Here is a 14,526-nt window from a genome sequence, read left to right as displayed (position 1 = left end):
TAGGCGAAATCAAGGAAGCTGTCTAAGACATCTTGTATACAAACCCAGGTCAGACACCTGCTATCTCTCAGAGAACAAAAATATCACATTTCTCTTACCCGAATAACTTACCCTTAGAGTCTGTCACTTTGTTATCGTTTGGGATTTTGGCATCTGGTAATAATAAGAGCAGGGACTATTAAAAATATACCAAGAGAAGCTGTTTGCATAACCCATAAATGTTCGAGGTTTCATGGTCATGATTTCCAAATAGAGAAATGACAACACATTGGAAGGAACAGATGAGTTGAAAGGAGAATTTGAAAGTGGCACAGTTAAAATCATCTGTAGGTATTTTTAGCACAAAGAAAGAAGTCCTGTTGGCAGACACTGCTAAAAGGTAGGGCCATTTTCATGTGCTATATTTAGAAAGTCAGTGAATGTCATACCAAGACAATTGCTTGCTGAGAACATGGATGAGCCTTGAAAATATGAATATAGGCCCATTTCTATGTGGCCCTTATTGGCACAGAGGAGGGGACCACCCAGAAGTGGTACTCTGGGATCCAATCTCCCTCAGCCTCCAAACGTTAAGCGAAAAAGTGGGCCTGCTGTGCAAACACAGCTTCAAGACAAATCCTAGGACCTCTTTTTCTTCCAAGCAGACTGCTGCCCCTAAAATACTCCTATACAGAAATTCTGGGGTTGCTCTGGGAAGCAGTGAACTTGAGCCATATAGATGGGTAACAGAGAGAACTGAGGGGTATTAAGTAGATCAAATTAAGGTGTAAAGCAGCAGTGCTCACTCGTGGAGTCCTGAAACACTGGGGGGTCTAGGCTGGTGTGTGAGACGTGGACAAGACCTTTGTAATTATCAATGATTAAATTACTGCCTTTTCCAAATGATTTGTTAAACAGAAAATAAAGGAGAGAACTTGTCATAACATCCCCCACCTTCATGTGTGATGTGTGTGTGTATCTATGTTGTGTGTGTATCTATATCCTATGCAATTTACATACTTAAAGTGTACAATATGATGGTGGTTAGTATATTCATAGAGTTGTGTGACCATCACCACAGTTTTGGACATTTTCATTATGCCCCCCTAAAAGCACACACCCATTAGCAGTCACTCCCCATTACTCATCCCCTCCTCAGCCATAGGCAACCACTCGTCTTCTTTCTATCTCTACAGATTTGCCTATTCTGGACATTTCATATTAATAGAATCATATACTCTGTGATGTTTCGTGACTGGCTTCTTTTACTTAGCATGATCTTTCCAAAGCTCATTCATGTTGTAGCATGTGTCAGTCCTTCATCCTTCCTTATTGCTGAACAATAGTCTATTTGTGAACATATCACATTTTATTAACCATTCGACAGTTGATGGACACTTGGGTTGTTTTCACTTTTTGGCTATTAGGAATAATGCTGCTATGAACATTTAGGTGCAAGTTTTGTGTGAGCGCACATTTTCATTTCTCTTGGGCACACATCTAGGAACAGAATTGTGGTTCATATGGTAACTATATGTCTAACATTTTGAGGAGCTGCCGATTGTTCACCCAACCAGCTGAACAGGGTTCCACTTTCTCCACATCCTCTTCAACACTTGTGATTATCTGTCTTTTTGAGAATAGCCGTTCCAGTGCGTGTAAAGTGCTATCTCATTGTGGTTTTGATTTACGTCTCCCTGATGAGTAATGATGTTAAGTGTCTTTTCATGTGCTTATTGGCACATGAAGACATTTGTATATATTCTTTGGGAAAAAGTCTGTTCAAATTCTCTGCCCATTTAAAAAGTTGTGTTCTTCTTAAGAACTAGGAAGATCAGTAGGGGAAGAAATGGATAAAGAAAGGGGGGTAATCAGAAGGGGGAATGAAGCATGAGAGACTATGGACTCTGAGAAACAAACACGGCTTCAGAGGGGAGGGGGGTGGGGGAATGGTATAGACTGGTGATGGGTAGTAAGGAGGGCACATATTGCATGGTGCACTGGGTGTTATATGCAACTAATGAATCATGGAACTTTACATCAGAAACCAGGGATGTACTGTATGGTGACTAACATAATATAATAAAAAAATATTAAAAAATTGTGTTCTTTTTCATTATTGGGTTGGAAGAGTTCTTTATTATTCTGGATACAGTACTNAACTTTACATCAGAAACCAGGGATGTACTGTATGGTGACTAACATAATATAATAAAAAAATATTAAAAAATTGTGTTCTTTTTCATTATTGGGTTGGAAGAGTTCTTTATTATTCTGGATACAGTACTTTATCAGATATATAATTTGCCAATATTTTCTCCCATTCTGTGGGATGTCTTTACTTTCTTGATGGTGTCCCTTGAAGTACAAAAGTCTTAAATATCGATAAAGTCTAATTTATCAATGTTTTCTTCTGTTGCTCATGCTTTTGATGTCATATCTAAGAAGGTTTTACCTAACCGAAGGTCAAGATGATTTATTCATGTTTTATTCTAAGAATTTCATAGTTTTAACTCCTGTGTTTTGGTCTATGGTTTATCTTGAGTTAATTCTTGTGTATGGTATAAAGAAGGGGTTCAGCTTCATTCTTTTGCATGTGGAAAACCTCACTATTGGTTACTTTTTGAAGGAGAAGGAAAATAATGAGATTTTTGATGCTTGAACTTTCATTACAGCATTTAAAATTCAAATGATTAGGTTCTAACTTTCCCTGTGGCCCTCAATTCCTTTCCCCTTCCTTCGTCCTTTCACAGTTGTTGCTAACTTCTTGTTATTCCTTCAGACAATTAAGAAATAGTTATTGAACACCTGCTGAACACCTGGTACTTCACCATGGGATGAAGGGGAGTATGTACAAAACATAGACTGTGTCCTAAAAAAGTTTACGGTTCAGTTGAGGTAGTGAGTGTCACATATATTGAACATTAACCAATAGCAAGGTCAGTAACCACCTAGGGTTCAAACTGGTCCCAGAAATACAGTAAAATGTTGACAGAAAAACCACATATAGATCAACGAATACAATTGAAGAGATGTGGGCATCAGAGCACTCACAGTCAGCTGGTGGAAGTATAACATGGTATAGCCACATTGGAAGAGAGTTTGGCAGTTCCTTAAATGGTTAGACATAAAGTTGCCAATTCTAACCCTAGAGAAATGAAAACGTATCCAGACAAAAATCTGTGCACAAATGTTTATAGCAGCATTATTCAGAAGAGTCCCAAAGTGGAAAAAACCCCAAATGTCCACCAACTGATGAATAGATAAATAAAATGCAGTATTCCCATATTATAGAATATTATTCAGTCATTACAAAGGATAAAATATGGATACATGCTACAATGTGGATGAACCTTGAAAAGATTATGCTAAGTGAGAGATGCCAGTCACAAAAGAGCACAAATGATATGACTCCATTTATAAAAAAATCTTCATAATAAGCAAATCCACAGACAGAAAGTAAATGAGTGGCCTTCTAGGGTTTGGGGAATAGGGTGATAGGGGTGTCACAGCCAGAGTTTGAGGTTTCTTTTTGAAGTGATCAAAATATTTTAAAATTGACTGTGGTGATGGTTGCACAACTCTGAATTTACCAAAAATAATTTATCTGTAAAAATTAAATGCGTAAATTATATGACACATGAATTATATCTCAGTAAAACTGTTGTTAAAAACAAACAAAGACACAAAGACAATCAAAGCCAGAGAGATGAGGAAAAGGAAGAGGTAAGCTCAGGCTGGGATGTCTAAGAAGGCTTCATAGCAAAAAGCTCATTCATTCATCTGTCTACTCATTTTTCATCCATGAAGTATGCATGGAATATTTACATGGGCCAGATATTGTTCTGGGGACAAGGGATCCAGCAATGAATTAAACAGAGGCCTTGCCCTGAAAAAGAAAGCGTAGTTAGGAGAAGGAGAAAATGGAGAAGGGGTACATAGCAGTGGTTGAAGAAAGCCTCTTCCAGGAGCCAGTATTTAAGCTGAGACCTGAATGAAGAGTGGGAGCAAACTGTATAGAAGCACTGGAAGAAAATCATTGCAAACAGAGGGAACAACAAGTCCAAAGACCTCGAGGCAGGAGTGCGCTCTGTGTTGGAGGCAGAGTAGAAAGTACCTGAAGTGGAAGAAAAGAGAGAAATCCGAGAGCCAAGCAGGGGCAAGATTGAGGAAAGATATGAAGCCACAGTAAGATCTTTGGGTTTTTTCCCCCTCAGTGTGATGAGGGAGGGTTTTGAACAGAGAGGGTATAACGCGGTTTCTATTTTAAGAGTGTCTCTGTTAGTTCTGAGGAGGAGAGCCTGTGAAGGCAAGAGCAGAGGCTCAAAGACCAGCGGGGAGGCCGCTGCCGTGGTCCCAGTGAGGGAAAACGTGGCTTGGACCAGAGTGGAAGCAGAAAGCTAAAGTCAGTAGGATTTGCTGATGGATTGGACGGAGGACATGGGACAGATTTTGAAATGAAAGTTTTCAGTTATGTTTCTACCACATCCAGATTGTAAATTATACAAGCAGAGATTTCAAGCTGGTGACCTGCTGTGCATGTTTGTGCATGCATGTGTTTTAATCAACGTTATTGAGGTGAAACCTACACATAGTAAAATTCACCAATTTTAAATGCAGTTATTTTTTTAGTTTTGGTAAATGTATACAGTCATTGTATATACTACAATCATGATCTAGAACCTTTTAATCTCCCTAGAACGTTTCCTCATGCCTATTTGCCAGGGCTAGCTCCTAGAAACCACGTACCTGTTTTCTGTTCCTGTAGTTTTGCTGTCATATAAGTAGAATCCTATGCCTTCTGTGTCTGGCTTATTTCCCTTAGTATAGTGCTTTTGAGACTGATCATGTGTCAGTACTGTGTACGTTTTTTACTGCTTTGCAGTGAATGCAATAGACCATACTTGGTCATTTTGGGAAGCCCTAACAAAATACCATAGACTGCGCGACTTAAACAAGAGAGATATGTTTTCTTCCAGTTCTAGAAGTCTGAGATCAGGGCATCAGCACAGTCGGGTTCTCGTGAGGACTTCCTTCCAGGCTTGCAGATGGCCAGCTTCTCTCTGGGTCACCACATGGCGGGGGGCACATTAATCCCATTATGAGGGCTCCGGCCTCATAGCTTCCTCTACACCTAATTATCAAAGGCCCCATCTTCAAATAATGCATTGCAGGGTAAGTCTTCAACATACGAGTTCTGGGGGATATAATTCAGTCCACAGCACAAACGAATACACCAGATCACAGTTCGTTCCGTGAATTTGCCAGTGAATAGATGTTAGATTATTCCCAGTTTGGGGCTGTGATAAATGAAGCTGTTATAAACATTTGAGTACAATTTCAATCTGGTCTTGGGCAGAAGCATGGCAGTTAGACCTCACCACTGCTAAGCCATCAAACTGCTGTGTGATAGGACAAGTCAGAATATTCAGCTCCCATTTCTGACACACAAAGAATCGTGAACTGACAATATTCCACTAGAAAAAACGATGTTCACTACTGACACTGTGAGTGAGTGGCACGCTGCAGATTCAAAACGTTTTCGTTGAAGCGGCTGCTGGTGCACAACACAGTGGGCCCTACGAGCTCTGCGCGCCTGACGTCTTCACAGGCTTTTACATTTGTCTAACGGGGCCTTTCTCTGCTCCACACGTATTTTCACCACCACCGGTTGTAAAACATCTTTGCAGAGTCCACTGAAGGTTACATTGAATTAGTGTTTCCTCAACTTCTTTGAAAATATCCTGTTCATTCAGACTATTCACAGAGGCTCATCCTACCGTCATTTCAGATTTGGCATCGACTCCTTAACTCATCAAAAGCCAAGGAAAGCTACTGGAAATAATCCGCTTTGGCTCTCAATTGATTACTGACTCGCTTCCCCATGTTCTCTTCTGCCCCCAAAGCTCACAGTAGCAAACAAGTTCATTTTCTCTGCACACATTTTGTCAGCTGCTGCAGTCACGCCCAATATAAGTGATTCGCCATCAGTAAGCGGCCCTCCTTGTTCGGCTAACAAATGAATGACTCAGTAACTCCAGTGGCAGCTCAGTTGCTTTCTCTATCGTTTTGAAGAAATTCTGACGTAATGAGATAGTCTGTTTTAAATATCTCTCGTAGATGATATTTTCTCACGTAGATTTTAAATTTTCTAGTTTTTCTGATGGTTGTTCTCCTATGAATTGAGAATGTTTGTTGGGCGTTTAGTCAATATATATTGAATTCTTTTAGCACGGCTATCATGTTATTGCATAATAAACACAGTGCATTGCCATCTAATCCAGTAACAGAAGAATTCACATTCCATTGGATTACTGTTCAGGCCGGCACATCAGCCCAACTTCTCTGTCTGCCCAATTCCGCTTCTGTCTCACCTTACACAGGTGTGGCCCCTAAGAGCACCCTCCTGCCCGTCCTCACGTGCTTGTTCCAAGACAAGAGCCTGCTTCCAAGGGGAGCAGGAGTGTGCGAGTGGTCCGAGAAAGCAGGTGGAGAGATGGGGTTTTGGAACCCTCTTACTCCTTGCTAGCCTAGCACTGAGGACCCCCTGCACTGCCGGGACCTGGAACACAGATAACTCTTAGCATAAAGTGGTGGTCCAGGTGTGAAGACTTTCACTGGTGGTAGATTGGGATGGTATGCTTCCAGAAGGGAATGTACTAGGCATCTGAGAAACATGGGGGGAAGGAAACAGCACGATGGGACTGGGTGGTGATTACTAAGCTTCACTGAGGCCTTAACGGAAAAAATTATTTTAAAAATGAGGAGTAGGGGCACCTGGGTGGCTCAGTTGATTAAGCGTCTGCCTTTGGATCAGGTCGTGATGCTGGGGTCCTGGGATCGAGCCCAGCATCGGTCTCCCTGCTTAGTGGGGAATCTGCTTCTCCCTCTCCCTCTGCTGTTTTCAATCTCCCTCCATCAAATAAATAAATAAAATCTTTTTAAAAATTAAAAAAAGAATAAAGATGAGGAGTAATTAACAGGCAATTGTATAAAAGCTAGAGGGCCTTCTAGAGCAAGGCAACCTTCAAGGGTCTAAAGGATCCCCATCATTTTCTATTTAATTCACCAGTATTGTCCCTGTGAAAATCCGACAAAGCCTGGAGGATAACAGTAGACAACCACAAACTTGCCCAAGGAGTAGCCCTATGCAGCCCCCACACCAGATTTCCTATCTTTGCTAAAGAAATTAACATAACCCCGGGTGTATTTCCTATGGACGTTGATTTGATGAATGGGTTCTTCTTCTTTTTTTTTTTTTTAAAGATTTTTTGGGTTCTTTTTTATTTTATTTTATTTTATTTTTTAAAGATTTTATTTTATTTATTCGACAGAGATAGAGACAGCCAGTGAGAGAGGGAACACAAGCAGGGGAAGTGGGAGAGGAAGAAGCAGGCTTACAACGGAAGAGCCTGATGTGGGGCTCGATTCCATAACGCTGAGATCACGCCCTGGGCCGAAGGCAGACGTTTAATCGCTGTGCCACCCAGGCGCCCCTTGGGTTCTTTTTTAATCCCTATGAGAAGAGTGGCTCAGAAACTGTCTGCATTCACATGGAACATATGACAGTATACGTACATTTGTGGTCTTCCTCCAAAGCTATGTTAACTTTCGGCCTGTCACAATGCGGGCCGCAGAGATCAGGACCGTTTGGACATCCTGCAGAACATCACATTGAATCTATTACATTGATGATGTCATATTAATTCAGCCAGATGGGCAAATGTGGCTAGCACATTAGAAGCCTTGGTGTGACACATGTACTCCATAAATTGTGTAAAGTTCAGGGGCCTGTCATATCATAAACATGCTTAGGGGTCCTGTGTCAAGGGCATGCCATGTATCCCATCCAAATTTCTGCACCTCCTACCACGAAGGAGGAAGTATAATGCCTGGTAGTTCTCCTTGGGTTCTGGACACAGTGTATTTCACACTGGGGATTTTGCTCTGGCCCACATACTGGGTGACATAAAAGGCCACCAGCTTTCATTGGAGCTCAGGGCAGAAAAGGGTTATAGAGCAGTTTCAGGCTGTAGTGCAAGCAGTCCATTTATGCTTCTGTAGATGGTTTAGATGGTATTAGTGTTTTCAGTGGCAGAAAAAGATGCTGTGTAAAGTTTATGGCCAGTTCCACTGGGAATCACGACCTTGGGGTGTTGGAGCAAGGCCATGCCATCTATAGAAGAGATTTATGTGCCTTTTGGAAAAAACTGCTCATGTGCCACTGATCATAGGACACCAAGTGACCACATGTCAGAACTACCCATCATGAGCCAGGCTCTATCAAACCCACCAAGACATAATATCAGGCAGCCAGCAACAATCTGTCCTCTGATGGAACTGGTGCGTCTGCGATCGAACCCAAGTAAGAGCAGGTGGTTCAAGCAAGTTTTGCTTGAGCAGACAGCCCAGATGCCAGGTCATCACACCACCATTATACCAGCACCTCCTCAGCTCACACTGATGCCTGTATGTAAGCTTCCTTACAACCAGCTGCAAGAGGAGGAAAAATCCTGTATTTGGCTTGTGGAGAGTTTTCTCGGTATGTGACTGAGAATGGATGGCAGCTATGATACAGCCTCATTTAGGGGTCACCTTGAGAAACAGTGAAAGAAGATCTTCAGGAGGTGCACCTGGGCATCCACTTTGTGAACAGAGAAGTGCCCGAAGGTTAGAATATATTTGAACTCAAGGGCAATGGTGAAAGGACTATATGGCTGGTAGTGGCCTAGAAGAAGAAATTTGGGAAGGGACAAGGAGCTTAGGATACAGGCACAAGGATGGATACCTGTATGGGATTTGCTACAAGGTATGGAGATCTTTGTTTAAGTAGTCTCCACACTCAACATGGGGCTCAAACTCACAACCCCAAGATCAAGAGTCACATGCTCTACCAACTGAGCAAGCCAGGTGCCCCCAGAATATGAAGATTTTTGTATCACATGTTAACACCCACCAGAAAGCATCCACCATAGAAGAGGCATTAAATAACTAAGAAAGGCAAAAGTCACTTGCCTAGGTGACCTCAGCCAGTCTCTGTCATCAGCCACCCAGCGCTGGCACTAAGGATACATGAATAAAGTGGCCACAGTGTCAGATATAGAGGCTAGTATGAGCCTAATAGCGTGGGCTTCCACTTACAAGAACTACTGTTAGCTACTGTTGCTGTTCAATATGTCCCCAATATGGTAACAGTCCTCCAGGAGACCAATCGGCCATGTAGTGGCAAGCTGATTACATGGAACCCCTTCCATCCTGGAGGAGCCAGGATTCATCCTGACAGGAATTAACATATATTCTGGGTACTGTTTACCTTTCCTGTGCATAAGATCCTATCCAGTACCGCTACCTGAGGGCTTTTTGAATATTTCATTCACCAGCACAAGATCTCACGTAACATCATGTCAGATCAGGGACCCAACTCACTGAATGAGTCTATGATCACAGGAGTCACTCGCCTAGCCATAGTCTGGACCACCCAGAAGCTGCTGGCCAGACGGGGCATCAGAATGACCTCCTGAAGCCCACTTGAAGTGCCAGCTTGGAGGGAATACTTTATGAGGATGGGGGTCATTTTTAGGATGCCACGTGCATCTTGAATCACAGACCTTTATATGGTGCTGTGGTCCCAGTCAGAAGAATACACGGACCCAGGAACTACAGGGCAGAAGCAGGAGAGACCTACTACTATCACTCTCATTGGGGACTTGTAGAATTTGGGCTTCCAAATCTCACAACTCTGGTCTCTGCAGGATTAGCGGTATTTTTCCCCAAAGGGGAAATCTTCCACAAGAGGACACAGCAAGAGTCCTCTTGAACTATAAGCTATAGCTGCTACCTGAGCACTTTGGACACCGTGTTTGCAGGGACCAGCAGGCAAGAAGGAAAGTCATCATCCTGGCCAAGAGTGATCTACTTGGGTGCTTCTCAGTACTCTCCTGCTCAATTCGGACAATAAATGGACAAGTGCAGAAACTCTGAGCCCCTGAGAACTTGTGGTGGTCAGGCGCTCAGATCCTCAGGTAAGCCACTGAGACCGGAGGAGATGCTAGCTGAGGGTGAGGGCAATTTAGGATTGAAAACAAGTAGGGATACAAGTATGTATACAGAAAATCCTCTAAAATAAATGTTTTCGTGTTCACATTTTGGTGGTACTTGACCTCCATGTAAATATAAAACTCCCCACCCTTCCACAAAGTCCCTAGGGGGCGTCTCCTAAGTGCGCAGGAGCAGGTCTGGTCCATTATCACAGACTTCGGCAGTTTTCTGCCTTCTTCTCTCCTCTGGCTGCTCTGCTAGGAGCTACTTTACTCCATGGGTATTGCACCTCTGCTGGTACAGATGCACTGGGACCTGGGAGGTGACAAAGCTGTCCCATGGGGGTGAGGCTGGGGAATGTCCTCCCTGTTTTTGTTTTGCTTTGTCATGGGTGGGGAGGCATGGAAGGTTAGTTTGTGTACCCATTTTGACATGGTTTTTAGTTAAATATCCCTTTCAGTTTTTACTTAAAGTACTCTTGCCTCTTCCTTCCACTTCCATAGGACTCAGATATAAGTCGAGTGGGGGACCGGACTGGGAGGCAAACGCAGTGGTAAGTGGAATACTAAATTGTCCCTTCCACAGAGGATTCACTGGGGGGCGTCCAACAGCTCCAGTCTCCTCATGGGCACAGACATCGTCTAGGTGGTTGCAACTTATGTTCACAGAACCAGGAGGATGATGAAGAGGGAAGGATTCGTTTCTTCTAGAAGATTAGGGAAGACCCTACAGAAGAAATGTCCCTGAGTGGAGTGTTAAAGATGGAATAGAGGTGGGGAAGAGGAAAGAGCAAAGAGCAAAAGCTGAGCACGGGCCCTTAGAATGTTTGTTGGCTCAAAGTTCTTGCTCCAGAGCACCTACATTCCCATTCAAGCTGATCAGCAATAAACAAATGAACAAAAAATGTGTATCCTGTTAGGTGGCGACAAACGTCAAGCAGAAAAATCAAACAAAAGGGAAGGGGGCTATTTTAGCCAAAGTGGTCAAGGTTGGCCTTTCTGAAAATGGGGCTTTTGAGCTGAGATCTGAATGAGGTGTTGAAAAGAGCCATGTGGATCCCCAGGAAAGTGCATTTCAGGCAGAGGGAACAAGCAAAGCTCAAAGCCCTGAGATGGGAGCCACTTGGTGAGTTCAAGAGCAGCAAGGCCTATGTCTGGGGCACAGTAATAGAAGAGGGCTTTGAGCAGAGAACACAATCAGTTTGCCGTTTGGAGAAGAGACTTCAGGAGGCCAGGGGATACACAGAAAGAACAGTTAGGAGGCTCCTGCAGTCATCCAGGTGAGAGAAGATAGGGAAGGTGGTTGTCATGGAAGAGTAAAGAGGTGTTGGTAGAAGTTATTGACTTCTAGACATCTTTCGAAGGTAAAGCTAATGGGTTAGCTAATTAGGTTAGATTTGACAAGGATGGAAAAGTAGGTGGTTGATAAATTGGGAATTGAGACAATTTCTGAACATATCACTCCCCTGCTTAAAAATTTCATGGTAAAGTTCAGACTTTTGTAGCAAGTCCTTTATTGGTTTGTTGATTCATTCAACAAATACTGACCGAAGGCCTACTAAGAGCCAGGCACTGTGCAAGGTTTGAAGGCACAATAAAAAAAAAAAAAAGAAAGAGATAGGACATATTGTCTGCCTTTACAGGCCTTACAGTCGGATGGGTGAGACAGAGAGGTAACCAAGTCATTGCAACCCATGTGACAATTGCCAATATAGAGAAAGTACAGGTAAAAATAGGTGCACATGGGAGAAGTAGCTCATTCAGAGATAGTGGGGGGAGGAAAGTGCAAGCCAAAATTTCANACAGAGAGGTAACCAAGTCATTGCAACCCATGTGACAATTGCCAATATAGAGAAAGTACAGGTAAAAATAGGGGCACATGGGAGAAGCAGCTCATTCAGAGATAGTGGGGGGAGGAAAGTGCAAGCCAAATTTCGNAAGCCAAAATTTCAAGAATGAATAGATATTAAACAGTTGAAGTAGTAAAGGGAGAATGAGGAAGAAATGAGTGGGAAGGCAGAGTGGGTAGGTCATTGGAGGATATGAAGGAAGTTCTGTATGGCCATGGGGGATGAGGGTGGGGGGAAGACAAGGCTCAAGAGAAAGGAAAGGATTAGCTCACATAGGGCTTGTATGTCATGTTAAGGGGTTTGCATTTTATCTTAAAACCCCATGGGGGGCCACTGAAATGTGTTCAACAGGGGAGTAACATCACCAATCTACCCTTTTGAAAGAGCCCTTTGGTTGCAGTGGGAGATGGATTGAAGGGTTAAGACTAGAAGCTGGGAGAACAGTAAGAAGGCAACTAGAGCAATCCAAACATGGAGTGGGGTAGAAGAGAGTCCTAGATGGATTTGGGAGCTGTTCAGGAGTGGAATTGCTAGAAATTAGTGACTGGTAGGATAAGGGAATGAAGGAGAGAAAGGAGGCAAGGATGGTCCCTAGGTTTCTGGCTTGAACAGTTGGGTGGAGGTGGAAAGCTTTCCCTAAAAAAGGAATACAGAAAAATTAAATCTGGAAGGGAATGTTGTCAATTGTGTACACGTGGGTTTGAGATGTTGCAGGACATCCTGAGGAGATGCCCAAGTAGGCCGGTATATATGTGAATCCAAAGGTCAGGAGAGATTTGAGGGTCAGAGGCACTGAAGCCAGGATGTGGGTGGGGTGCCCAGTGACAGGTAGAGTGGGAAGAGGAGAGGACCAGGGTGGGCCCCAAGTTCCCCACATTCAAGTTCTTTTCCAATCTATTGTTCCAGCCATTTTGCCACTTTCTGCAGGAAGCACACAGTCCTGTGCCTGTCCTTGGACTGTTCCCTTATGGGTATTCGCCCACACGGTTTTTTGGTCTAGAACCTAGCTCAAATATCAACAGTTTGGTGAATCCCTCTTTCCATAAAGGAATGATATGTTTACTTGTATGTTTCCTCCAGAGTCTGGTGAAGTCAACATCTCATGCATCCTTTTATTATATTGCCCTGACCTGGAAAATGTGTTCACCACGTTACAGGTGTAGCGTTGATGTGTGTGCATGAATGAGTGAGCAAAAGAAAAATTGGAGTGAGAGGGCTGCGAAGCCAGGAGATTGACGTCAGCAGCTCAGGGGGGAAGTTCACTGTAACAACGGTGCCCACAGTGGGTCTGAGAGGTCTTCTGGGCCACCGTCACCTGCAATTCACCAGCTCTGCCAGGCATTCGGCCGCGGGCCACACTTCACCCGCGGCCTCCCAGAGCAAAGCTTCACCTTTGCCCTACTTCCAAGTCCGCTCCCTAACTTTCCGCCCTCCCCATTGGTTGCGCGACTGCCCAATGGGCAGACAGAAACCGTGAGCTCGCCCTCTTCGCCGGAGGCGACTCCGCTCTCGTTCGCGCGTCTCGCGAGCGTTTTAGTGACTCTCAAAGGCGGCCCTGCTAGGTTCTCCTCCCGGATGCTGGAAGGCCGACGGTGCTGCGAGGCGGACGGGAGCAGAGACCATGTTGCGAGCTGCGGCTCCAGGGCAGCTCCGGCGGGCGGTGAGTCCCGGAGGGGTGGGCCGAGCCCGGTGACGGTCCAGCCTCAGTGTGCTGACCCTGTGAGAGTCTTGGCGAAGGTCATCGCCTCCCACAAACCTGACCGGCCTGCAGGCCCAGCCCGGTTTGTAGCTCGAGCTCCGAGTTCTGGGGCCTGCTCCGGACTCCTTCCGGGTCGCCAGCGTTGGGGGGCGGGGGCGAAGTCAGAGGTCAGGGTGACCTCAAGTATGAAGCCGCGCTTCTACTTCCCACCCCCTCTCCCACCTCGTTTACTCCGCACTCTCCCAGCCCGCCAGCTTCTCCACATTGGCGGGGAGCAGGCTGCCACGTCCCCGGGAATCACTAGCGGAGGGAGGAGAATGTCGCTGCTGGGATGCCTTCTTGCAAAGAGTTTAAAACCTGAATTTGGAAGCCAACATTTCTGGAGAAATTAAAACTATTTCTCTGGGCGCTTCGTGGCTGCTGGTATCCGCTGAGTCTGGGGGGCCGGGGGGGCTGGAAGGGAAGGGTGGTGTTGTGGAAACTTCTCTGCTCCCTGGCTATTGGGGCAGTGCTGAGTATAGGTGATTATAGTGTAAGGTCAGTCATGCAATTTGACAGCTTTAGCCAGTTTTGAAAGGCAAGCATCTTTTTATACTGCAGGCTAACCTGCTTTTAAACTAGTAGTAGATTGTTGGTTAAAGAGCCAGGGAACTGTTCATAGTGGTAAGCTTTTGATGCTTTCCTTAGTGACAAATCATGAATTTACCACATTTCTCTCTTGTGAGAAATATTGATAGAAAGTATATTTTTGTCTTTATGCTATGGGACAATAGTATTTGGAGGTTGACCAATTACAAGTCAAGTAACAATTTATATTGTGGATTCTGTAAGTTTTCCAATTTACAATTAGGTTAAGTGACAAACAAGATTGTTAAACTGGGTTAGAAACCTTGCTGATGTTCTGTAGTTTTTCTACAGGTTGTTTTATGGATGCATATATTCCCATCTACCACAGAGATTT

General features: G+C 44.2%; 1 protein-coding gene across 2 annotated transcripts in view; it reads left to right on the top strand.

Annotated features, from left to right (window-relative positions):
• Nucleotides 1–13,369: 13,369 nt before the first annotated feature.
• Nucleotides 13,370–14,526, top strand: part of ETFA (electron transfer flavoprotein subunit alpha) — a 77,488-nt gene continuing 76,331 nt past the window's right edge. For both annotated transcript variants that reach the window (XM_002925477.4, XM_034667996.1), the window contains exon 1: nt 13,370–13,526. In XM_002925477.4, the coding sequence (XP_002925523.2) occupies nt 13,488–13,526 (39 nt within the window). In that variant the 5' untranslated portion in view covers nt 13,370–13,487. The remainder of the gene's footprint in view (nt 13,527–14,526) is intronic.

This window comes from Ailuropoda melanoleuca, chromosome 9, assembly GCF_002007445.2.
Source record: "Ailuropoda melanoleuca isolate Jingjing chromosome 9, ASM200744v2, whole genome shotgun sequence".
Classification (NCBI taxonomy): Eukaryota; Metazoa; Chordata; class Mammalia; order Carnivora; family Ursidae; genus Ailuropoda; species Ailuropoda melanoleuca.
Note: the sequence above shows the minus strand (reverse complement) of the source record. Positions and strands in the feature narration are given on the sequence as shown.